General features: G+C 41.4%; 2 protein-coding genes across 5 annotated transcripts in view; both read right to left on the bottom strand.

The window, feature by feature from the left end:
• LOC135111983 (uncharacterized) overlaps positions 1–536 on the bottom strand; it is a 74414-nt gene extending 73878 nt beyond the window's left edge. The window contains exon 1 of the mRNA XM_064025731.1: positions 1–536. This exon is cut by the window's left edge and continues 1157 nt beyond it. The gene's annotated coding sequence lies outside the window, so the exon portion shown is untranslated.
• A 2499-nt stretch (positions 537–3035) lies between these two features.
• Positions 3036–25000, bottom strand: part of LOC135111980 (neurexin 1-like) — a 131603-nt gene continuing 109638 nt past the window's right edge. Inside the window, exons 8-27 of one of the 4 annotated variants that reach the window (XM_064025719.1) lie at positions 23963–24013; positions 21527–21634; positions 19503–19695; positions 18896–19078; positions 18427–18570; positions 17815–18032; positions 17476–17584; positions 16666–16871; positions 16113–16284; positions 15642–15884; positions 15030–15191; positions 14655–14774; positions 14005–14177; positions 13663–13834; positions 13145–13201; positions 10578–10669; positions 9348–9503; positions 8236–8356; positions 7102–7293; positions 3036–6451 (exon numbers count right to left, since the gene is read on the bottom strand). In XM_064025719.1, the coding sequence (XP_063881789.1) occupies positions 5865–6451; positions 7102–7293; positions 8236–8356; positions 9348–9503; positions 10578–10669; positions 13145–13201; positions 13663–13834; positions 14005–14177; positions 14655–14774; positions 15030–15191; positions 15642–15884; positions 16113–16284; positions 16666–16871; positions 17476–17584; positions 17815–18032; positions 18427–18570; positions 18896–19078; positions 19503–19695; positions 21527–21634; positions 23963–24013 (3459 nt within the window). In that variant the 3' untranslated portion in view covers positions 3036–5864. Of the gene's footprint in view, positions 6506–7101; positions 7294–8235; positions 8357–9347; positions 9504–10577; positions 10670–13144; positions 13202–13662; positions 13835–14004; positions 14178–14654; positions 14775–15029; positions 15192–15641; positions 15885–16112; positions 16285–16665; positions 16872–17475; positions 17585–17814; positions 18033–18426; positions 18571–18895; positions 19079–19502; positions 19696–21526; positions 21635–23962; positions 24014–25000 lie in introns of all 4 variants that reach the window. The other 3 variants (XM_064025717.1, XM_064025720.1, XM_064025718.1) reach the window with 3 other exon arrangements.

The following is a 25000-nucleotide window of genomic DNA, read 5'->3' as shown; positions in this document are numbered from 1 at the left end:
CGGACCGCGAGTGTGGAGGACGCGGGAGAATAGCGAGGGAGAGGAGCGAGGAAGAGGCTGTGCAACTGATCACTGCCACACGCAAACTGAGACGAGACCCCCACGCGCCCCGAGTTACGCGGGCAGCAGCAGCAGCAGCAGCAGCAGCAGCAGCACCAGGAGGAGGAGGAGGCTGGTGGCATCAAGCATGTGACTGGATGACGGGCGCTGCCTCTCTCCTTTCATTACTGCCTCGAATCAGTTCATGCGACGTTCATAATTGGTTCAGTGATGATGATGATGATGATGATGATGATGATGATGATGATGATGCACCTTGCATTTGAACACCTCCATTATGACTTCATCACAGCGGGAAAAAATAATAATGTACAGGAGAAAAATAAACAGGCCTTGTATTTATGATGATCAAGCATCGTCAAGCACCATCATATTCTCACATCAAGTCGTGTCCAGCTAACACAGTAAATATATTCCCAAGGCCACAAAAGAACAGGTTTTCTTCCACGGCCATCTGTGCTACTTAGTTATTTGACACAGGCACAAAGGAGATTAGTAGTAGTAGTAGTAGTATATGCAGCATCCCAGCCTACAATAATTATACCATGAAAGACTGAATCACTCTCCATATAGTACATACATTCACTAGAGTACGGCTGGAAGAAAATACACGTTTAGTTGGTAATTAGTAACTTCGGAATCTCTTCAATTTAACCTTCAACATGAATTTCTACAGGTATATATATATATATATATATATATATATATATATATATATATATATATATATATATATATATATATATATATATATATATATATATATATATATATAAATTGGAAACAAACGAGCAAATATAAATAACAATCATAAAAAAAATAACAATTATAAAACATTAATCGCGTAGTTCCATACCTGTTTTCTCTCTTATTTCGCCTCGCCCTCACCTCATCAGCGTCTTATCATGGGAGTTATTAGATAAACAGGTTGCCCAGCGTCTTCTCTTCCTTCTGAGACGTCGTGGTTTTCATTATATCAAGGAGAAAAAGGCAGAATTCGCACACACAAGCACACACTCTCAGCAAGTGATCACTCTGTCTCGTAGTGAAAATAGCATCCTCCAAGTTCCAATAATGGCGGAAAATGAAATCTTTCGTACTTCTAAATTATTGTAATTATTTGAAATGCATCCGTACATCTGCCTTTTTCATTGTAAAAGCAGTGTGGAATTTAAAGAATAGAATAGCAAATAAAAAAAAAAATAGCATAACATACGAGTAGAAAGCTGAATCATAAACTAAGTTTCGAATAAATCAAAACCATGCCAATGATTTAGCATGAAATGGAAATATCTGCCTTTTATCGAAGTTATGATATAGAGTGTAATGTTATGACTGAAGAAATACCCCATCACAAGACACAGAAATTAATAAATAAGAAAAAGAGGTGAGCATGATAGGAACTCTAGCCTAAGTAATTTAGCACGTCAGAAATCCAAGTATTGGTCGATTGACTGATAGGTTTACTACTGTATATGATAAAAAAAAAGATAAATAAATAAATAGATAAATTACATATTAAATAAATTAGGCTAATATCACTCTTTTTTTTTTTTTGAATCTGTGAGGCCATTTCTCCCATGGAGGTATAATGGCTCTCTCTCTCTCTCTCTCTCTCTCTCTCTCTCTCTCTCTCTCATGTGATATTAGGTTCAAGAACACTTATTTGAAATTATGTGATATTATATCATTGTACACTTAAAAGGCATCTAATTATTTATTATATTTTTGTTTTACTGTTTGTGCAATATACAATGAAAACAATTTTTTTACTACCATTAATCCTTGAAACGTCTGGTGTATTTGATAATGTGTATTTCATGATGTGGTTATTTGGTATTAATGCCTTTGATAATAGCTCAATCAGCACGGGACCGCCCACTCCAGAGAGTCCATCTCCTGTATATTATAGCTCCATAATTTCTCCTTATGCAGATTAAGTTCACATATCAATCTTTCGTTATGAATCTATCCATCCACTGCTCCTTATCCAGCCTTCCTTTCTCTGTGTGGCATGAAAACCATGTTAGTTAAGTTCATATATCTTTCACCTTTTAAAGAATCTATCTGGCCACTTTTTTATCCAGGTTAAGTTCACATACCTATTGCCTCATTATGAATCTATGTGGTCATTTCTCATTATCCAGGCCAACATCATATATCCCTCATCTCACAATGAATATGTCATTTCTCCTTATCAAGTTAAGTTCACATATCTCTCATCTCTTAATGAATCTATGTGGTCATTTCTTCTTATCCAGGTTAAATTCATATATCTCTTATCTTTTAATCTATGTGGTCATTTCTCATTATCCAGGTTAAGTTCATATATCTCTTATCTCTTAATCTATGTGGTCATTTCTCCTTATCCAGATTCAGTTCATATATATCTTATTTCTTAATCTACATGGTCATTTCTCCTTATCCAGAATAAGTTCATATATCTTTCACCTCTTAATCTATGTGGTCATTTCTCCTTATCCAGGTTAAATTCCTATATCCCTCATCTCTTTGTCATTTCTCCTTATCCAGGTTAAGTTCATATATTTCTCGTCTCTTAATACATCTACCCAGTGCTCCTTATCCAGGCTCTCCGTTCTGAGAGCCTGCCATCTTCCTGCCTCCAGGGATCCCTCCTCTAGGCTGGGTAGTTCAGTCCACTCTTGAACAACACTTCCAGGAAGTTTCAGCAGTTATGCCTTTCTTTTTTTAATGCATCTTCTGATTCTTCTTTATAATCTCTACATATATTCCCATCCCCTTCTTCATCTCCTTTTAATCCCATCCCCTTCTTCATCTCTTTTAATATAATCCTCTTCTTCATCTCATTTTAAAAGTTCCCAAAAGCTAAAAGATCTTGACTTTATGACAGAGAGTGTCTTTCATGATTGGTGTGCTGAACAATTTGTGATTAGTCAGTGCCAGTGTCAAGGGAACTTTGAGTGCAATGCATCACAGGAAATGGAAAGCATATAGTATATCTAACATATTTAATGTTAGAACTCCTATGTACACGCAACTTTACACCTTGTAAATAATGAGGATGGTCCAATCAACTAACAAAATCTTAGTTTTAAGAGTTATTTTCAGTGTCAGAAAATAATGTCATACAAATATATTAACACACAACAAAATTTTCTCAAGATATGGCAACTCTTATTATACATTATATATCGCAACATGTTCCTAGTCATAATAAGGAGTATGTCTCATAACAAATACAGTTTATCCTACCTTTCACAATAGACAACAGCTGTAGTCTTCACATACATTAAAGCAATGAGTGCAAAGTTTCCAAAACAGTGCTTTGCAACCAACAGCTAACATGGAGGTGGTGAGTGAGGGAGCCACAGGGGACAGCCAAGAACCTGGCACTCAGCTGACTGCAGCCCTTCAGACGGGCTCGCCTAAAAAGTAAAGAAAGGTAACACTCGACGCTCAAACACAACTTGATCATCTTGATGATTGGTGTCTTGCCTTCATCTGTGGTGAGTGGCGTGGCTCCTTGCCTCCTGTGCACCTGTGAGCCACGGTCCATTCAATGAGTATTTTGGTAATGTTCACGCCATAGTATTACATATTTATCACACATTTCATGAGTGGCACACTTTTCCTCAGTGTGTTTATCAAGTGACACATTCAAATTCAAAGGGCATTACCTGTATTTTAGAGCAAATAGATTTCTTTTTTTTTTGTTATTCCTTTTCAACTAGACTTTCAAACAATAAAATCTTTCCAGATAAAACTCTCAACAACACACAAACCATTGTCATGAGTCACTGCATCATCAGAACCTTCAGGAAAATAGACACAGGCAGAGGTAGGACTTTCACACCCTATCACCCAAAAGCCTCAGTTTAAAAAATAACTCATGCCTTCAACTCAACCTGCGAGTTTGTGTAAAAGATGAGATGCATTAATCTAGTTCTGTGGACTTACAACTAGGAGGGGCTGTACAGTGAATGATATACAGTAACATTATATTACATCTTTGGGTGAATTCTGTGCAGCTTAACAGTAAACTGCCTCCTTAAAAGCTTTTCATGGAGTCCCTACTTTGGTTTAGAAAAGTGAGATTATTTATATATATATGCATCTGTGTGTTTATATGTAAGTGTACATGTATGAAAAAAAAATCATATGTATCAGTAGAATATGGATAATTTCTAGAGATAAGTATAGGAATTTGCATAACTAACAATATAATCTTTTCCCCTGAGCCAACATTAGCCATACTGTAACATTCTATTCCCTGAAGAGAGAGTCTCCACTGATACACTGCCCACCACCACTACCATCACCTGTCACCATCACCTGCCCATCACTGTGCTCACCACTGCAAGTTCCTGTGTATCAAGATCTTGGGAGTAATATTTGATTGTAAATTAATGAAGCTCACAGCAGTACCAAAAAAAGGCAGTTGGCATTGCAAGGATCATATTCTTCACTACTTAAGGCTTTGCTGCAGTACAAATTTACTGAGTTGCAGGATGTTGTATATGAAGCACTGAAGTGTTTACACTTGACATGTTTTCATACACTACTGCATCAGATGAATTTGTTTGTTGCTGTAAGGATGGAAACAGACACCTCCAGAGGAACCCGACTACCCCAGCTGCTGCCTGGCTTGTGGTGTCCTGCCACCCTCAAGGACACTGATTGGGGAGTGTTGCTGTGCTCCAGCGCCCGACACAAACCTCCTGGATCTACTGTGATATGTTCAGGGTTCGAGGCAATGCCATGTTGATATATTGCAGAAGTGCAGGCTTAACTGAAGACCCAGCCCCAACAGCCACGCTTCCCCATGATCCCAACCATCGCCCTTTTTATCACATTGCTGTTTGCAGATAATAAACTCAGTCCAATTATAAGTCTAGTATGAATTAAATAATAAAGGATGAATCCAGACCAATGGACAGCCCTAAGCTCTAAGCTGTGGCCCAACTCCTGTCCTCTTGGCCAGAGGGTGTCCCAAGGGCCAGCCCGGGTCAGCCATGCCCACACCGGGGCGGGGCAACCTTACTTTGTGTACAAACAGACTCATGGGAAGTGGTCCACCCCAAGGCACCGGCGGGCTGGGGGGTGCATCCCTCTTTGTGCTACAGTAATGGTGCTGGCATGAAAAAGAAGCAATGACAATGTTTTACATGTTGCAAAGCAATGTTCCTTAGTATTTTGTAGGGCTTAGTATTGTAAATCATCAAAACAGTGTTTCTCTCTATTATATAAAGAGGATGAATCAAGGAAGATTTTAATAAAAGCTCAAAATCCCTGGATGATGATGTAATGGTAGCTATGTAAAGTGTAAAGCTTGATGAACAACAATACTCTTGCTCTACAATGGACGTCTGCGACCACGAATGCACGTGTAAGTTCAAATCAAAGGAAAACAAGAATCTCTGGAGGACGACCAAATGTTCAGGACCCACACACCCAACACTTGCGCCGCCATTCAGCGTTAGCACCGCCCACACCAGCACCAACACACTCCCGGGCCGCCCCGGCCAGTTCAGGCGGCCACTGCGGCAGGAACCAATCCACGGCGCACATTGTGAAAACTATATGTCCTTGAAAACTGGAACTAACAATAATTACCTACAGCAAGTAGCAAAAACATTCCTCTTAGATCTACACTCCCACTGGAAGTGGACATATGAGACAAAAGTAAAAAAATGTAAGAGTACACAGGGGTGGGATCATACATTCCTATTATTTTGGAGGTATTGCAAAAACAATAGAGATCACAGTCAAAATTTTGAGACTTCACACATTATAATTCCCTCAATACAAACGTCACCTAGCACTCACACATACCACTCTTTAACATCCTTACTCTGCTTCTTGACAGGCCGCCGGTCACCTGGCTTGATGGCACCGTTGCCCTGGCCGTTGATCATGGGCGTTGGCACCGTGGGGATTCCCTCATAGTTCTTGCTCTCATCCACCTTGTAGGCACCATCCTGCCGCCCCTTGAACTTGAGCACCAGTAGCACGATGAGGATCACCACAATGAGGGTGCCAGCCACAATGCTGATGACCAGGGCCACACTGCCTGAGGTGTCACTGTGAATGGCCTCATGCGGTCCATCATCCTTCCGGCCCTTGTTGTTCCCCTTCTCGTAGATCTCCGGGTAGCCAAATATCTGGTACTCATCATACTCCACTGGTGGCTGAGGGTGGGAGTATGGCGGCAGTGGAGTGGTCGTGGTGGTGGTGGTGGAGGTGGGATGGTGCCTGCCGTTGGGGGTGTGGGTGGAAGTACTGGTGGTGGAGGAACTTGGAGGCGTGGGCTCTGGCCGGGACGGGGTGGTGGGGCCAGACCCAGGGCCTCGGCTGTTGGAGTGGCCAAGCCCGGTGCTGCCAGGGCTGTCCTCCTCTGAGTGGATAATTTCTGGAGCAAGCATGGGGTGGTGAGATGGAGGGAACTCAAGATCCGTGTCGTCCACTGAAAGGACAGTGACGGTTCCCCATTACCAATGGGGCCTACTGAGGCTGCTCAGCATTCTTAATGTACTTGATTTAGCAGCAAGTCATACCTCTAAGGCTTTCTATTTCAAAATTAAACTAAAATTCTACTTTTAAAATCTTTGCAAAGCATGGCCTTCTCGGTTTCATCTAGACTTCTAAATTAATTCAGAATTTTATGAGTATGCCTGTTTGACTCATAAAATTGAGTAGTGTGTTGTTCATGAATTGATTTAGAAGTCTGTGCAACAGTTAGCTACATTGCCACAGCTTCAGGAGGTCTAGCTCACATCACTACTGCTGTCCAGTACCAAAAACCTCTCATGTATAAGCAACAGCCTTTCATATGCCTGTTACTGAGTCTATGAAGTGACTTGTAACACTAAACAAAATTACTGTCAAGCAGACCATTCCAGACTAAGTTCTGATCACTCTTGAGTCAAAGAACTACTGTATATGTTCCACTTTCACATAATGACACCAAACAAACATTATAGAGACATACGTACATATGAATAATGCAGTAATCTATCTACAAATTCCAACAGGCTTGAACAAAATGTCACATCCACTTACCATTATCAAGGTCAGTCATTCCTCCATTCTCAGTATTGAATTCCCCAGAGCCAGAACCAATGTAGCAGTCCTCATCATCACAGGGCCGGATGCCTCCGCTGGTGTCATGGTCGGGGATTTGAGGAAGAGGGGGAGGTTTGGTGGATGGGGGCTGGGTGGGTGGGATGTAGACAGGAGTGATGAGGTCGTCGCCTGTGTGGGAGGAATGCAAGTTGTTAAGTGTCACTGAATGAAACAATGTCGGCAAAAGAATCATCCCCAGCTGGAGGGAACATGAAGTGAAGACAATGATAGTGTACATATCAACACTCACAGTACATGCTGACAATCCATGAGACAAAATGCAGTTACATGTTCTGGTCTTTCATTTTCATTTAATCAGGAGATGAGATGTCATAATTCAAGGCTGGGAAAAAATGCAAATTGGTGAATAATATACTGCACTCTGATAAAAGAGTATGAATTATCCAAGACTGAAGAATGAATTATAATAGTGGGTGAATGTCAGTAAAACGATGATAGCTTATAACATATAAATTTTTTTATATATCATTTCCAGTCAGTTAGGAGACAGACAGGGAGATGTAGGTGAACTAGAAATAACAAATGCTATTTGTAGTGACAGAGTATGATGCCCCCAAGCCTTATCTTTGCATCTCAAAGTCATTATAGTTCCAACATCTGTCACAGTATGTCACTGAGGTTCAGTCCTCAGGGAAAGCCTTTCATGGCTGGTTCATCTCACCTTCAGATCAATTTCTCTATCAATTTCTCTGCGTTTCTACAAATTCAGTAATAATAGGAAGAAATAGGTAAGCATGTTTCATACAAGGATTGCCACATGTGGACCTAATGCCTTATTGTATTTTCCCTTATTCTTTTATGTTCTTATGAATGATCCAAAGACAACATGATATAAAAGTAAGTGATTATCATGTGTTGGATGCTGAAACCCATTATTTCTTGTTTTATCTAAGTTACTGTAGTTTACCCTCCCAGTCAGGGGGTTCAATCCTCAGGGAAACCCTCTCAGCTGATTTACTTTACCTTCACATATATTTCTGTGTTTCTGTGAATGACCCAAAGATGGCAAGACATCAGTAAATGACACTGCATGCTGGATGGTGTCCTCACCTGAGCCAGTGTCAAAGACAGGGATGCACTCATCCTCATCATCCATGTCACACCCAGACCCAGCACCGCTGAACACCAGGTCATCGCCTTCGCCAGGGGAGGGGCCAGGCAGGGGGGGTGTCTGCAGGTCACAGAATAAAAATGCCATCTAAGTAAGGTAATATGAGTACATACTGAATCTCACTATAATCTCAGCTTATCAACAAATGAAGACAAGTGGCTGGAGTATCTGGTGTAAGATAAGTCAAGATAGGGGTCAGAGAAAAGGACTATCATCTAAGTAGTGCAGCACAACATAATGAATCTCATTAGTATCTCAGATTATCAACAGAAGATGAAGACAAATGACTGGAGTACCTTGTGTAGGATAAGCCAAGATAAAAATATATTGTTTTACTTTCTCTCCAGCAACATAATAAGATCTTTCTCAGGATGGATGAGTCAGCAAGTCAAAGATTAGGTAGTCAGTCAGTCAGTCAAATTTGTTAGCTATACATTAGTTGGCTGACTGTTTAGTTAAGTACATAGTTGTTTGTTTATTCTTTTATTCATGGTTGTGGTTGATGCTCTGAGAAAGTAGAATATTTCTGCTTAATTCTACATTTTCCCCACATCATTTACATGACCATCCATTACGAGGCTTTCAAAAACACTATTGTCACCATAGGAAATTAAGTGTTTAATTAAAGAATTTCTTGCATCACAGCTCTAGTCATACAGCACCAAAACAATAAACTTAAAAATTGCATAAAATAATAGTAATGTTAAAATGAAAGATAAAAGCAACAAAAGTAAGATGTAGGTAATTCAAATTTGATAGAATAAAAAAAATTCAAAACTAAAAACTACATATTCATTTGGCTGGGATTTGAATGTATTTGCCATGGAATGGATGGCACTTTTTACCTTTCTTTTGCAAGTGGCATCTCAGTGAACCTTTTCTCTCTCTCTCTCTCTCTCTCTCTCTCTCTCTCTCTCTCTCTCTCTCTCTCTCTCTCTCTCTCTCTCTCTCTCTCTCTCTCTCTCTCTCTGTTGCCTGTGGCCAGTGCCCCCTTACATAAAAATAAGAAAAAAGTAGGTAAGGGAGAGATGCAGGCCAATGAAAGACTCACCCTCTGCCACTGGTTGAGGTCATTGGTGTGGGCATGCAGGTCCTTGGGCAGGTTCATCAGCAGGTGCACATTGCCCTCTAAGTGCACTCTTGGGTCACGTTCAGCTGCCAGGTCAAGAGGTCGCTCCCCATTCAGCACCAATCCAGACATGACACCCTGGTGAAAAAGACATGTGATCAGTGACAAAAAGGAGATGAAAGCAGTTGGTGACAAAAGAAATGAAGGAAGCAGATTAAGAGGCAGAGGTGCATAAATTGGAACACTTGTGTGCTGAACCTCCACTACTTTCAAAAGGTTAACTCTTCTAAGTTTTGAGATACCGTCTTCATTTATGTATCATAATGAAGCTTGAAATGCATTATTTCTAATTTTTAGTATGCTTTATTTTTATTAAAGAATAAATAAATAATTTTAAATTCTCAATGTATTTATCAGCTATTACTGAACTTTGACCTCATTTTCTGGCACAATATTGGTAAAAAATGGTGGTACATGTTAACATTGATGATGATAATAATAATAATAATAATAATAATAATAATAATAATAATAATAATAATAATAATAATAATGTAAAAACATGATTAATGATAACATTATTATTATTATCATTATTATTATTATTATTACTATTATTATTATTATTATCATCATGCTCCCCCCATACACCCTCACAGTGCATGACGTCACACTCCCACCAATGTCTTACCCACCCGTGTTATGGGATATTGTACCCTTCTCTCTCTCAACCCATGCCTGGGTCAGCAGCTGTGCCTATCTGGAGGGTTGAAAATAGAAGTTTTTTGTAGGGACTAACAACCATACTTCCACTGTAACAAGGGTCTTACATTCAATCCCAGTGCATAGAGGACAGGTTAAACTAGTGTCACATGCAATAAAACGGTTTTCACAGGGGGGTGGCGCGTTGGACCCTTGTTACACATTACCATTCAAATGGAAAAAAAGTCACTGAAATAAAAGATTATGAGACAGAATTGAAGGGATGCAGTGAAGTCAAGCTGAATAGTGACGAATGGTAATTGACAAATAGTGAAGAAGAATGAACACAGTGAATGACAAGATGAAGATTTGTTAAGTAATCTGCTGCAGTAATGATGACTAAGGTTTTTAAGTAAGGCTAAGATTTGTAGTTAAGGTTTGTTAATTGCCTGCATTAGTGAAGGTTAAGGTTTGTTATATAATCTGCTGCAGTAGTTGTGTGGTCTTTACCTGGAATGGCCTCTCAATGGAGGTTGATCGCTTTGCTCTGCGTCCACCAATCTGAAGCTTGGACTGGGCATTGAAGACTGAGAGCTGGTGACCTGGGGAAGGAGGCTCCAGGTCACATTCAGGTCAACATGAAGGGCAACAGTGGGTCAAGAGTGAGGAAGAGAGGAAGTCTCATCATTGGTTCCTTGTCACTGAATTCTTTGCTACTTTAATAATGGCAAGATGGTAAACAGTACACACTAAGTTCTCTATGCCTCTCAAGGGTTCTAGGAAAACTTTGATCTAAACACCAAAAATAATAAAATGAAGACCAACCTAATGAAAAAGTTTTTTTTAACTCAAAGTCTAATATTTTACCAAAACATGAATTACGTTACATAGGGAGTAGTACATGTTTGCCAGCTAACTATGCCTTCATATATGTAGTTAATTCATATTATAACACATCTTTTTTTTTTTATCTTACAGTATCAATACAACCTCTCACTAGTAAAGGTAATCTTGCTTTCAACTCTTGGTACAGCATTCCACAATCTCAACACTATATACACTCGTCATACCATGAGCACACAAGTCTCATGTCAATATACTTATTAGTTTGTGTCATACCAAGCCATCAGTTACCTTTACTACAGACACTAGCCAAGACGAGAGCACTGGTGGCTCAACCTCTCCAAACTAAACAAGTGCTTACGTGAGTGACAGATATCTGAGCTAAGTGAGTGTGCATTTGAGAGGCTTATAGCAACAGTGGCACATTCTGTCCAGCCAACAACATGTGAAAATAAACTGAGAAGCAACAAGAAATGCCGCAAAAAAAAACCCTCAATACTTCAGAGAAAGCTTGAAGCAACTTTTATATGTACCACTGTCGCTATGGTGTCTGGCCACGTCTTTGTACTAGTGAATAGTAAATGGTGCAGAGACGGTGAGTCATGGAACTGTGTGCTGGAGAGATTAGATCCATGCAGTGCAGGGCAGTGCTAAGGTGTCCCCACAATGTCACTTCAGAATGTTACCAGTAATCCTCGGTGGAAATGCAACACTTGTCAACAACATTCATCCGTTTCCGTGAGTGTGAAGGAGCACCAATAGGAGGCGGCTTTTTTAATGTTTACTATGGCACTGAGGATTAATGTGACTCCATAAAGACATTCTGAGCTCTACATCATAGAAGCTTTCAAGTTTGTTTCAGTCACTCCTAAAGAAACAGGGGAGGGGAGAGAGAGAGAGAGAGAGAGAGAGAGAGAGAGAGAGAGAGAGAGAGAGAGAGAGAGAGAGAGAGAGAGAGAGAGAGAGAGAGAGAGAGAGAGAGAGAGAGAGAGAGAGAGAGAGCTAGGAAGAAAGGAAAGCAACATTAGTAGAGAAATGAGTGCCTGGGGCCAACACATGCATCCTGGTGGGGGCTGGCACCCATCCACCACCCCTGGGAGGGGCAGGACCAGGAGCAGCAGGACACATCACACAGCACTATGCTAATGGTGTGTCTGCACCCTGATTCCTGCCCAGCCATTCACACTACAAATATTTGTTAAAGTTTGTAAAGCTATGTCTGGAAACACATTGATTTTAGATGAGCAAAAAAAAAAAATGCCCATGATTGAAATCCACCAAAAAATAGATACTAATTAAGAAAATTACTTTCTACAAGTAGATACTTTAGTTATGATTTCTACTAAAAGACTGTTATTATTCACACTTGTTAGACTTATTCATAAAGATAAAAATCTTATTTATTCAAACACATCAATATTTATCATATAATACCACTGAAACATAAGATAAATCCCAGTGAACCAAAAATCTGCCTTGATGAAGAAAAGTAAAGCAAAGAAGGTCATGAAAACAGTTGAATTATCTTGCATCATCTCATTTAATAAAACAAAACCCTGTTAATAACACCAAGACTTTCCATGACCTCCTTAACCATCACTTACTTTCCATGTGGGTCTTACTTAATGGCAGTAAGCAAACTCACATGAAGAATAAAAAAAAAAGAAAACATTTGAAGGAGAGTGAAGGTTGAGAGTTGAGATAATGACACTGAAGAGCGTGGACGGCGGTGCATCAGACAGTGTGAGACCAAACACGGGTGAGAAGTGTGGTGGGATTTACTGTGCATTTCAAAACACCGATATTCGTGATAAACAGAGGCATCAGTGTGTTTTATTTCCTCATAATAAAAGTCTGGTGAAGATCCACTGTGCAGAGAGCATCGTGCAGTGCTTGTGGCAATCTCAAGACTCGGAGTGTGGAGAGATACTCATTTATTTCAAGGCAACACCCTCAAAACATGACTGCAAACTTGAGAAGAAAGTGTACTGGCCAATATTTTAAGAAGCAGTCTTTCAGGCTCTTAGGAAACTGGAACAATGTATAAATAAGTGCTCTGTGGTTAAATATATTACAATGGCATTTATTTATTTGTCCCATTCTCAGAGTGAAGATGAGATCGTGAGAATGCCACAGATAGGATCTGTCATAAGCAACAGTCTTGTGCCTTAAAAAAAATAAAGTAATGGTGAGGATCATATTCATATCCTGAGTGCATTAGAGTCGATTCTCACCATGCCAGATTCCAGACCTAAGCTTCTTCAACACTCTGAAGCTAGATTGACCATCCTCTGAAAGGAAATGGGACAATATTTTTTGATTCCTTGTGTGTCCTGATGAGTGATACGCAAACATGGAGTCCCTTTGGTTCAGCCTCACCTCCCCCACACACCAACAAATTGCTGCAATGCTCTATTATAACAAAAATTCATGTATATCATACTAAGTCTTTACATATATATATATATATATATATATATATATATATATATATATATATATATATATATATATATATATATATATATATATATATATATATATATATATATATAATGAATTCTATATTTAATTAATCTAACAGTTTTTCATTTCTGCTGCCAGCAGACCAAAGAGCCACATGAATAACTATGCATATACTTGGAATAAATAATCTTCATGTATAAGGTTTCTGTCAGAACAGATTTAAAGATAGTTTCCTATATAGTTTGTCAGATGAAGGCTGTTGCCACAGCTGTCACAGCTGACTCACCTGACGGGTTGTTCTCCTGGATCTCATAGTCATCAATCTGCACTGTGGCATTGGGCCCGGAGCGGATGAAGCGCACCACGTGGTACATGCCGTCGTTGACCTTGGACATGACCTCCCCTACAGGGTGATCCTCTGTGCCCATGTTGTACACCACGAACACATTCCCCTCAACCTGGCAAGGGAGCATGGGTCACCAGGTCACCATCACACTCTCCACACCCACTAAACAATGTGCATATTAGAGCAATATAAATGGTCACAGTCATGCTAAGTGAATGGGAGCCACATTCATGAATAATTGCTCAGTGTTTCCCTATGGACATCTTTCATCACCACACTCACTATCTCCAGCTCCATGAAGTCATTGGAATTTGCCGAGTCCAGCCTGAGCACCACGGCGTCCTCCTGGTTGGTCATGAAGCCGAGAGCCAGCAAGTCCCGGCGGGAGTCTGGCCACCGCCCCTCTGGGTACTGGAAGGTTAGCAGGCCCTTGTTGAACTCGTAGGATGTAGACTCTGTAAAGGAAGAGTGAGAGAGAGAGAGATAGAGAGTTGGTCAGGAATGTTTCTAGCAAAAAGTTCCTTCTATTAGCAATTGTAACTTCCTAGATACAACAAACAATTCAAATGGGAAAAATGTTATGCTTGTTTTGTCACTCAGTGCTGCCTCTGTCACCTCTTCTTCTGTCTATATTTATCAAGTCTTTGCTTCTGTCACTTGATACACACTTCTTGCCTTTGTCACCTCTTTCTCTGTCTACAGTTATCATGTCTTTCCTTCCATCAGTTCATCATATTCTATGCCACCTACTCGTATGTGGCCCATTCCTGGTATTTATAGCTCCACAAAATTACAGTTGACATATTCTAACTTCCAAACTCTCTTAAACATACAGAATTAACATTCATCTGCATATAAATCTAAACAGCTCTACACAAAGTATTTATATGAGAGAGTTTGGTGGTGGACTAAGAGAAACCCTGTAAACCCACCATCAGAGCAGGTGGGGCCTGTGTAGGAGGTCATGTCACAGTTGCAGGAGTAGGAGTTCCACTGCTGCACACACGTCCCTCCATTAGCACAGGCATTGCGGTGACACTTGGTGCTGGGACCTGCAAGCATTACAGTGGACATTACAGGGTACAAAGCATCAGACTGATAAACAGGGAATGATTACCACCACCTATATATTAAGAAAGTGTTTCCTAAGACTACACTCTTTGCCTAAATATCTCAGGCTTCAGGAAGAAATATGGAAACTAAAATCCTGTATTTCATTATATGTATACTGTCTATAAATAAATGTTCAAATGTTTGTGTCAGTCGTGTGAGCAGATCCCCTAAAAGACACACAGCTGAGTACAAACCTTCACACCCTGAGTACACATGGTTCGCCATGATGGGGACATCCTTGCCAGCAGGGTCAGGGGCTTCACCATTTAGGTCCAGGGACGCCATGCAGCCTTCAAAGCCTGAGCGGGACACAATGTGGCGCGGCAGTCTGGTGTACATCTCAGGAGGAACACCACCTGCAGGGAACAAAAGGTCATGGAATTAATACAATACATATATTATAATTTCCTGCTTTTCTGACAGCAACTCATTACCTGGTGTAGATTCTCATCCTATATGGCATGCAACACTGCTATTTTTATGTAAAATGGGCACCAGCCTAGGGCAACAAAAAGAAAGAAAAAAAAGGCCCACTCGGGTGCCAGTCCCTAATGAAGAAAGATAAACGATAATCATTTAAAATTGGAGGATTAGAGTCTTGAAACCTTGCTCTTCAGTGTTCAAATCATGGGAAGGAGGATATACAGGAGTAGGTAGGGAGTTGTGGTAAAATTAATCAAGTGGAGATGTCAGTCACCCACCCAGCTAGAGGATGCCCTGTACATCAAGTCATAGGATGGAGGAAATATAGAAGTAGGCAAGGAGTTATGGCAAAATTAAGGCAGTAGAGAGGTTCAATCACCCACCCAGGTAAAGGAAGCCCTGTAAGTCAAGGGTCTCGCTGGATCCCCCATTAGTCACAGTGGCCAGAGTGTCGTCCACAAGGAGAGTGTGTTGGAGGGAGGACGGCCGGCTCACTGTGACCACATGCCACTTGTTATCATTGAGTGCCATCTTGTTGTTGTCCCTCACACGCACCGGCCGGTCTCCAAGGCTGAAGATGAGGTGTACATGGCCGTTGATCAGCTCCAGGGCCAGGAAGTCATGGCCTGTGATGACAAGGAGAGGAAGTTTTACTCACTAAGCAGTATGAGTACATCTGTTAATCTTTGTCCATTAAAGTGTCACGAAGTACTGTGAGTAACAAACCATTACTCTCACCAGCCTCCATATCAGTCTGTCACACTTCACAGGATGGATAAAATTCATGGCTTCCAACTAAGGCATCTTTCTTGCAACAATTATGAAAATATTAGTGAATGGCCTTAGCCTCTCACCTTTTCCCCCATTGTACATGAGGAGACCTGAGGGCTGGAGGGTCTTGAACTGGAAGTAGATGTTGGTGGAGGAGTAAGCCTTGAGCTGAGGGAGAGCCACGTATGCTGTTCGACTCTTGAAAGTGACGGGGTGATGCACCACCTGGGAGCCACGGCCAAACACTGCACTCACCTGCAAGTGTGTTTTGTTCCAGTCAGACTAAAAATCAGTAATACTTCCAGTCTTCCATGACAGCAGGTGAGTAAAACCTTCTTTTATGTACACTGGTGGTATATCAAAATGCTGAAACTAACGTAGACTTTGAAATAAAAATAAAACAATAATTTGCAACTATCAGCCATTACTGAGGTCTAGTCGAGCCAGACTGAAAAGCAGTGAGTATCAGCTGAGTGAACCTTCCCTTTACACACCCTTGCATATCAAAAAGTTGTAACTCATATATTTAGACTTAAAAATTAAAAGCATATAATAATTTGCACCATCAAGCATTACTGACAGCTAATAGGGAGAAAAGAGAGAATACAGTCAGTGAGCAGTTAATCTGGCACTCACCTCCATCCTGTTAAGGTGTCCAGCTCGGGCCATTTCAAACACATACTTTCCGTTGATGTACAGGCTCTGCATCTGGCCAATGAAGGGAGGGACAGGGCCCAGGCTGCCAGAGATGGGCGGGGATGGGTAGGCACTGGAGTCGTTGCTCACCATGCCAACATGGATATCCCGGTACTGCAGGATGCTATGGCGCCCCATCGTGTGGTCTGCAATGACACAGTGGGGTGCTTGAGGGCCAGCACAACACAGGGAGGATAACACAGTGGGGTGGGGGATGCCTGAAGGGAAGTGTGCCACAGAGTGGATAACAAAAGAATGGGGCATGAAGAAATTTATGTAATGGTGTGGTCTGTAAGGACACTGTAGGGTGAGGAATGCCTGAAGGGAAGTGTGGCACAAGTGGCATAATACAGAGCTATGAATGAGGCATAAAGAAATATGTGAAGTATACAAGTAGTATGTCTAGAGCAAAGGCAGAATGTGAAAATGCATTGTGAGGTATTATAGATTAATACTACAAGATACAAGTGTTACAAATAAAATAAAATATTTACAAAAGAAAGAAAAATTGAAAGACATTATATATTATGATTGAGGTGAAAGGAAAGAAATATGATGATTACACATAAGAGAAGAATAATGTTACAGATAAAATATTTAAACAGAAAGAGAAGTTGAAAGACATATACTCTATATCATGACAGAGAAGAGACAAAAAAATATGATGATTACATATAAAAAAGACAAAGAAAAGAAAAAGGAAAAGAAAAAGAAAAAGGGGAAGAAGCTCAGATACAGAATGCAGCTTACCCAGGACTGGCGTCTCATTGTCAACTTGCAGAGACACCTGCGTTGCTCTCCTCACCAAGTGAACAGAATGCCACTGCTGGTCATTGAGGCCATTCCCTACGTGCACCACCTGACCAATTCACCCACACCATTAGTTCACCAAACCATGTTTTCACCTCTAATCTTACTATATGCCTTCATTAATGGCAATCTTACTATTACCCTTTTTTTTATCATCTCTCTCTCTCTCTCTCTCTCTCTCTCTCTCTCTCTCTCTGCAATTATCCTACTTTCCTATTCTCTTTTCTTTACAGACTAGCTCTTGCTTAAGTGTCTGATGGGAATTAAGCTGCCACTCACCTTATCCTTGTCTCCCAGTTTGACAGTGAGCCTGAGCTTGCCAGCCTGCAGTGCCAGTTCCAGCCTGTCTGAGGAGAGGGTGGAAGTGGTGGAGAGCAGGAGGCCCACTGGTCGGTTGGTGCGGAACCTGAAGGTGATGTCCTCAGCCTGGGTGTTGGACTCTTGGTCTGAGAACATTCGCACATACTGGGATCCATCAAAGCTGAGGGTGGCAGCATCTGAGGGTTGGAAGAAAGAGAGTGTGAGTCCATTAATGAACACCAAACTTTTGTTTAAAAGATGCAGGAGAGCATTTGAATCTGAGTTGTCTCATTACCATGTCTTGGACTGATGAGGAAAACACCTTTAATTCCTTGACATTTTAGCAATGGGTATGACCTGTATTTAAAAACACTTTGCTCTCTCACTACAACTATTTTCAAAGATCACAGAGATGAGTTCTCAGGAGTGTTTCTCCTGTTAATATAGAAATCTTGTTAATCTGTCACTGGAACTGTAAAAATACCCTTGAAAACCCATGGCACTGTAACTATAGCCCATTGAAAATAGTTAAGGTGAGAAAAGAAGAGTTTCAGAATATAGTCCTATAGTTTTCCCACATAAGCCACTCACCCTTCCCACAGGTTGGTCCCACAAAGGCAGTGTGGGAGCAGTCACAGATGAAGCGCCCCCAGCCTTCCCGGCAGGTGCCTCCGTGCATGCAGGGGTTGGAGGAGCAGGAGCCACCATCACTGTGGCAGAAGTTGATGATGGAGCCTGTTGGGGAAAAACAGTCAGTGGCAGAGGAGACAAGCCTGTACCTTCCTCACTGTACATTGTATTATCTAGCTTTCTTGGTAAACAGCACACAAGAACATAAGAACATAAGAAAATAAGGGAAGCTGCAAGAAGCCCTCAGGCCTACACATGGCACTCCCAGTATGAAACATACCTACCTATTTTCATCTATCATTTCAATTCATAAATTTGTCTAATATTCTTTTAAAGCTCCCTAATGACTCAGCACCAACAACCTGATTACTGATTCCATTTCATTCATAGTTGTTTAGGTTTTAGTTTTCATTAATGTCTCTTTCCTCACCTGAGTCCTGCTTCTTGGCATATGAGGCAAGGTCTGCTGCCAGTCCATTGATCACCAGGTCCCTCATGCACCCCACGTAGCCCAGTCCCAGCCGGCCAGACCACACCTCAGGGGGCACCTCCACACCCGTGCTCACGCCACCAACATACAATGCTCCATCCAGGTTCAGCCGGTGAGAGTCTCCTGTAGGTGGAAGCTCTGTGTCATTTCTTACCAGTGTATGAAGAGAGACTGTAGGTGATGACACTGTAAACAGTCACCAGGCTTCAGGATTAAAGTTCAGTGAATGGTACACATCAAGAACTATTGTCAATGAACTGAACACAATGCACATGCCATAAGAGCACAAGGGAGTGCTCTGAGGAAGGTAAAAGTGATCCTCAGTTTTACTTCACCATGAAAATAGTCTTGACCTTTAAAATTAAATAAAATCATGCATCTTCATCATAGTAGAGGAAAATACCAGAAAAAGAAAAAAATCCAGAAAGTCAAACACACAAACTACACTCTTTTACCACAGTAGTAGAAAATACTCTTGATTCCCAAAGGTAAACAAAGCATCACACATCCCTGCCACAGTGGAGGCTATTCACATACTCCCACCCACCTGGTGTGGTGAAGTCATTGGCTCCCTCGTCCACCGTGATGCGGCCCACCTGGCCATCTCGGTTCAGTGTGACCTCGTGCCACCAGCCATCATCGATCCTCCTGTTGGTTGCCTTGACCTTCCGTGACCCTGACCCAAGGCTGAGGTGCAGGTATAGGTGACCCTCCAGCAGCTCCAAGGCAAAGAAGTCACCCTTAAGGGAATATGGAGGATGAGTCAGTTGGTTCTGATGTGATGGTGTCACTTGTGCTAATCCTATACTGCTGTATCTTTTATATCACTAACTTAATTTGTTGATGTGTTATGTGATGATATACTAATCTCCAGGAAGTGTCAGCCTTATCAATAAATATGCAACTATATCTGGTACAAAATGATATCTCTGCCTCTCTCTCTCTCTCCCTCTTACCTGTCACTGTAATATCTGTTCTTTCCTTTACTGCGGTCTACCTGTGTGTCACCTACTTTCCTCCACCCCTTCAGTATTGGATTCCTACTTTCTCTTCTGAACATTACATTTTCCTCACCCTGCTTCACATAATATTTTCTATCCTTATTTAATCACTGAAGAATGTAAATTCTGTTCTATAAGTGGAAATTCTATGTTCTAAATAAGCCATTCAGTTCCTTTACATTACCACATGCCACATCAGTGACACAACTCAATGATGTCCTCCACTCTAATGAGAATAAACAGTGTACTATAAATACATGAGCATGCAAATTTATCAGATAGGTAACTGGAATATCAAATCAGAAGTGAAGAGCATAAAAGTATTTGGTCTAACAATCTCGAGATTTACTTAACTTACTGGTCAACAAGATAGGGACCACCTGTTAAATGCCTTACTGCAGTCTAGCAAAAAGTAGCGAGTGAGTCAGGTAGCACATGGTCAGCTGGTGTGGTCAGGCGCCTCAAGGTGTTCTCCTTAAGGCACCTTGCAGTCTGAAGTACCTGTATAATGTCCTGCTGGGCACCTTACAGTCAAGGGTACCTGAGTAAAGTCCTGGCTGGAGGCACCTTAAGGTCAGAGGTATTTGGGTGAGGTGTGGTGTTGGCACCTTATGGTCAGGAGTCTTGCTGGGGTACATACATATTTCAGTGTCAGGCATCTCGCTGTCAGAGCCTCGGCTGTCATGGAGTTTCAGTGAGGAAGCATAAATGTCACCTGTCTGCCGGCCATTGTTCTGGCATGTCACTCTTATCTTCATGGCCAAAGTCCCTTGCTAACACAGTGGGGAGCCAGGTGAGCATTTAGTGAGTCATAGTGACCTCAAATCCTCCAAGGTTGAAACAAATCAGTCAGATGGCAAACACACACTGTCATCTCTGTGACAGTGCTTGTGTTTCTCAGCCACACTCAGTCCTCAAGATCCACACTCACATGCAAGATATGAAAGTTAAGAATCAATAATATTTGAGTAACTAGAAACATAAGCTGGATAACTTGATGTCAGTCTCAGTTTATACAGTAAGATGAAGGTCAAATGTAATAAATATTCAGTCTGAAATCTACTTAGATTGCTTGTATGTCATTCATGGCACATCTAACTATAATGCTTCCTACAGCCAAAAGGAAATGGCTTACTAAATAATAAGTGAGTAAATACAGTAGATGCATTCCAGTGAAAACTTTAGGTATAATTAACCATGTGTCATCTTTTACACTGTCTTTATGGGATGCAATGTTGGTGCTGTAAAGAACCACACACATGGAATGAACATCAAGTGTGAAAAGTATGTAGTATGTATAGATGAAGACACAGAATGAAGGGGCCATGCAGCAAACAAACTGACCCCATGATGACAGTCTAACAAAGGAGGCAGTGTAAACACATGCAAGCATGAATCACAAGTCCCACTCAGACTCTTCATTCACAAAGATGAATAAAATACATAAAAAAATAAAATAGAAGTTAAAATGCTATAAAAGATGTGGGAGATGCAGATGCCCTTGCTTCCACCCTAGTGACTTCAAAAAGGGAGAGCCTCACTGAGTGCTGAGTCAAGTGTGTGTCCTCACCTGAGCCACCAAGGAACCTGAGTTGTACATGAGGAGACCGTCAGGCTCTGTGGTGCGCATCTTGAAACTGACAGAGCCTTGCCGAGTAGCCTCCCAAGATGGCAGCACCTGAAGCAAGATGAGGCTTGCCTGAGGACAGGCTGAGGAAAACCTAGACAGGGGTGAGATGAGGGTGATGGGAGCTGTGAGGCTGAAGGGAGCTGTGAAGAGAGGAAGAGCTGCTGGGTGGAAAAGAAGGATCTATGAGGGAAAGGATAAGTGTCATAAGGATTATGACAAAAGAAACCAAGGTGGGAAGGGAGGAATGAAGGAAGCATGAGTGGTAAGGAGGATAAAGATGAAAGGAATGAAGAGAAGAAGAAGACAGTGTGAAGGGAGAAAACAGGAATAAATGAGGAAAACAGGAAGGATTAATGGAGAGAGAGACCATGAAGCAGTTGTGAAGATAGAAATATTATTGCAATTTTGATGTATAAGAAGGAAAATAATAAGATAAAATATAAATAAAGACAGAAATGTAGAGCAAATGAACCATGAGCCACAACATTACATGACCAGAAACATGACCTTTGCTGTGGCACAGTGGCTGAGGTCATGTTACCAGCTCAGGAAACAAAGAAAGAGAAGCGCTTAATCTATTAATATAATCATACATACCTAAATCAGAAAAAAATACTGCTGTTACACTAAAAATACTCACAAATAAATGAAAGAATAAAGAAATCAAGTAATAAGTTATCATGAAACTAAAAATATGAGCACTAAAAATAGAGTTCATTTTTTGCAACTCCTGAATGATTTTCATTTAATAATTAAATTACATATCATATCCCTCCAAAAGTGGAAGGCAGAAAATTCAATGTATGTATTTTTTGCAAGTAACTGAAACATTAGTGAACTCCTGATGTGACAAGAGCCAATTTTAAACCAGCAATGTCAGTAATACAAACAGCATTCAGTATTGAGGTGAGTAAAGCAACGCAACACTCAGAGTCTACGAGCAAGATGATTAGTGGGTCAACTCATCTAAAAAACATGACTACTCCATTACGAATGAGTGGCGGTGATCACTAGAGGACCCTACAGTAGTTGCTGGAGAGTGAGTGAGTTGTCAGGTGAATGAATCCCTTAGTACCAGGTTAGTGACACCTAAGCCGGAGAATGTTGATGCAAGAACATTCTCTACCTAAGACACAATACGCAACACCTAAAGAGAAAAATGTTAGAGTCACAGACAGACAGGGACTGGTCCGTGCTGGAGTGCTGAGGAGTGCGGGGGTCAGTGCTGAGTGCTGAGGGAGGAGAACGGTGCTGTGGGAACCTGTTAGTGCTGTGGGAGGTGCCGGTGGGGGAGAGGGTGGCAGTGCTGTGCAACATTGAGACAGAAAACTGTCCTGGACCAAAAGAAAAAAAAAAAAAAAAAACTGTGACAAAGGAACAGGCAAAAAGTAGAGATACTGGAGCTCCATCAGAGGCACCCATCACAAGCCCGGCCTCTTCTATGTGTCCCAGCAACGACCAAATTTTGTGCACCACAGTAAACATACAATTTATTCATGTTCCCTTAAGGACAGGATCAACCACAGCTGCAACAACCTGCAAGGAATGGTGAGGAAGCTCTTGGATGCCTAGAGGATGTCAGGGTGTCAGGTTGGCAGCTGCAGGAGGTCCTGTCCCATCTCAGGAGGAACACTTTACAAATATTTCCACATCTGTGCCTGAGTTTGTCTTTCCCATGCGGTCACGTGTTACAAATGTGGACAGTGAGCAGTGCAGGCTGCGGTGGTGGTGGAGGCAACACTTGTGCCCTGCTGGAGTGCTAAGTAAATGCTGAAACAGAGGCTGATGCCCTCAGCAGCTCAAGAGTGCACAGCAAACCACAAGTGTCTACAAGATTACCAGTGTCCCTGAGCTTGCTGGGAGACCAGGAGCCTTGCCACAACAGCTCCATGTGAGAATGGCTGTGGTATCAGAGAGAGAGAGAGAGAGAGAGAGAGAGAGAGAGAGAGAGAGAGAGAGAGAGAGAGAGAGAGAGAGAGAGAGAGAGAGAGAGAGAGAGAGAGAGAGAGAGAGAGAGAGAGAGAGAGAGAGAGAGAGAGAGAGAGAGAGAGAGAGAGAGAGAGTCCCAACACGCACCGCTGCTCCTCTCAAGTCTGTATGCGAGTCTTCCAATCAATCCAATTTCCCCTCGCCTTCATAGAATATTCATAACCTATATAAGGTTTACTTTGTTCCCTTGGTGGTAATGCAGGGCAGTTACAGAGAGGGAGGAGGGAGCAACACGCGGAGAGAAGAGAGAAGGAAGGAAGGAGAAGAGATGGGGTGAGTCAAAAAAGGGAGGCAGGCATGCACAAGCGGAGGTGGTGGTGGTGGTGGTGGTGGTAGTGGTGGTGGTAGTGGTGGTGGTGGTGTTGTCTGGTTCTCGATGAGGCTTACCAGGAAGGCGTCGGTTCTCGTAAACTTAACCACACCATTCTCCGGACCATCCTGTATGAGGGAGGGGGGGCGGGGTGGGTCAGCTCCAACCACATTCATATTTAACAAGCTCTGGCTACCACTTCTTTTTTTTCTTTCTCCTTTTTATATAACTAAATAAAACTATAGGAGGAAAAATAGCGATAGAAATACATGAGTGGTGGCGAATCTATTACTTTTTTACTATATACAAAATAAAGCCGTGGTATTTTTTTTTTTTTGACAATGAAAGACTTGTAATAATGGTAATAGTAGTAGTATAGTAGAACACATAGGATGCATATCAGGAAGAATTATATCAATAAGGAAAGATGGAAGGAGGTAGAGCAAAAAAAAATAAAAAATAAATAAATAAAAAGAACAGAAACACAATATTTAAAGACAAAGGAACAATGAGTCTACTTCAATAAATTTTCTTTTGCACTCAAGTCCCCTTCTTGAGTTAATAACATGATGAACGCCTTCGTCCCCTCTTTGTCATCGTCCCACATGCATGTTTCATCACTCAGTACTGGTGCACCCTCAGGACACATACACACACACACACACACACACACACACACACACACACACACACACACACACACACACACACACACGCCTTCATCAACACATGCTAATATCCCTTTCCTCAGGTACATGTACATCTCTTGTCCACCCTACATAACCCATGTTGTGTCAGGCCACCATGGGAGTGAGGTGAGGTCTCTTACATCCTCATATGCCTCACTACAACTACTGCAACCTGATTTAAGTATCTTCCTCAGTTTTCTGTTAAGGAACTCTGTGCTGTTGTCTGTTGTAGCAGCATCTCAATTTCAATAATTCACAAAGGGGTGGCAACTGTAACTAGTTCTTGATGTTTTTATGAATGGAATTAATCGCATACTGCTCATAATTACAAGCAGGTTTGATTTCATTACCAGCTTGAGGGTCATCTGATTGTTTTCTTTTTTCTGACAATAACTGCGGGTTCTGTTATAGATCTCCACGCCATGA

The sequence above is a fragment of the Scylla paramamosain genome, chromosome 23, assembly GCF_035594125.1.
Source record: "Scylla paramamosain isolate STU-SP2022 chromosome 23, ASM3559412v1, whole genome shotgun sequence".
Taxonomy (NCBI): Eukaryota; Metazoa; Arthropoda; class Malacostraca; order Decapoda; family Portunidae; genus Scylla; species Scylla paramamosain.
The sequence above is the reverse complement of the archived record's forward strand: the minus strand, read 5'-3'. Positions and strand labels throughout refer to the sequence as shown.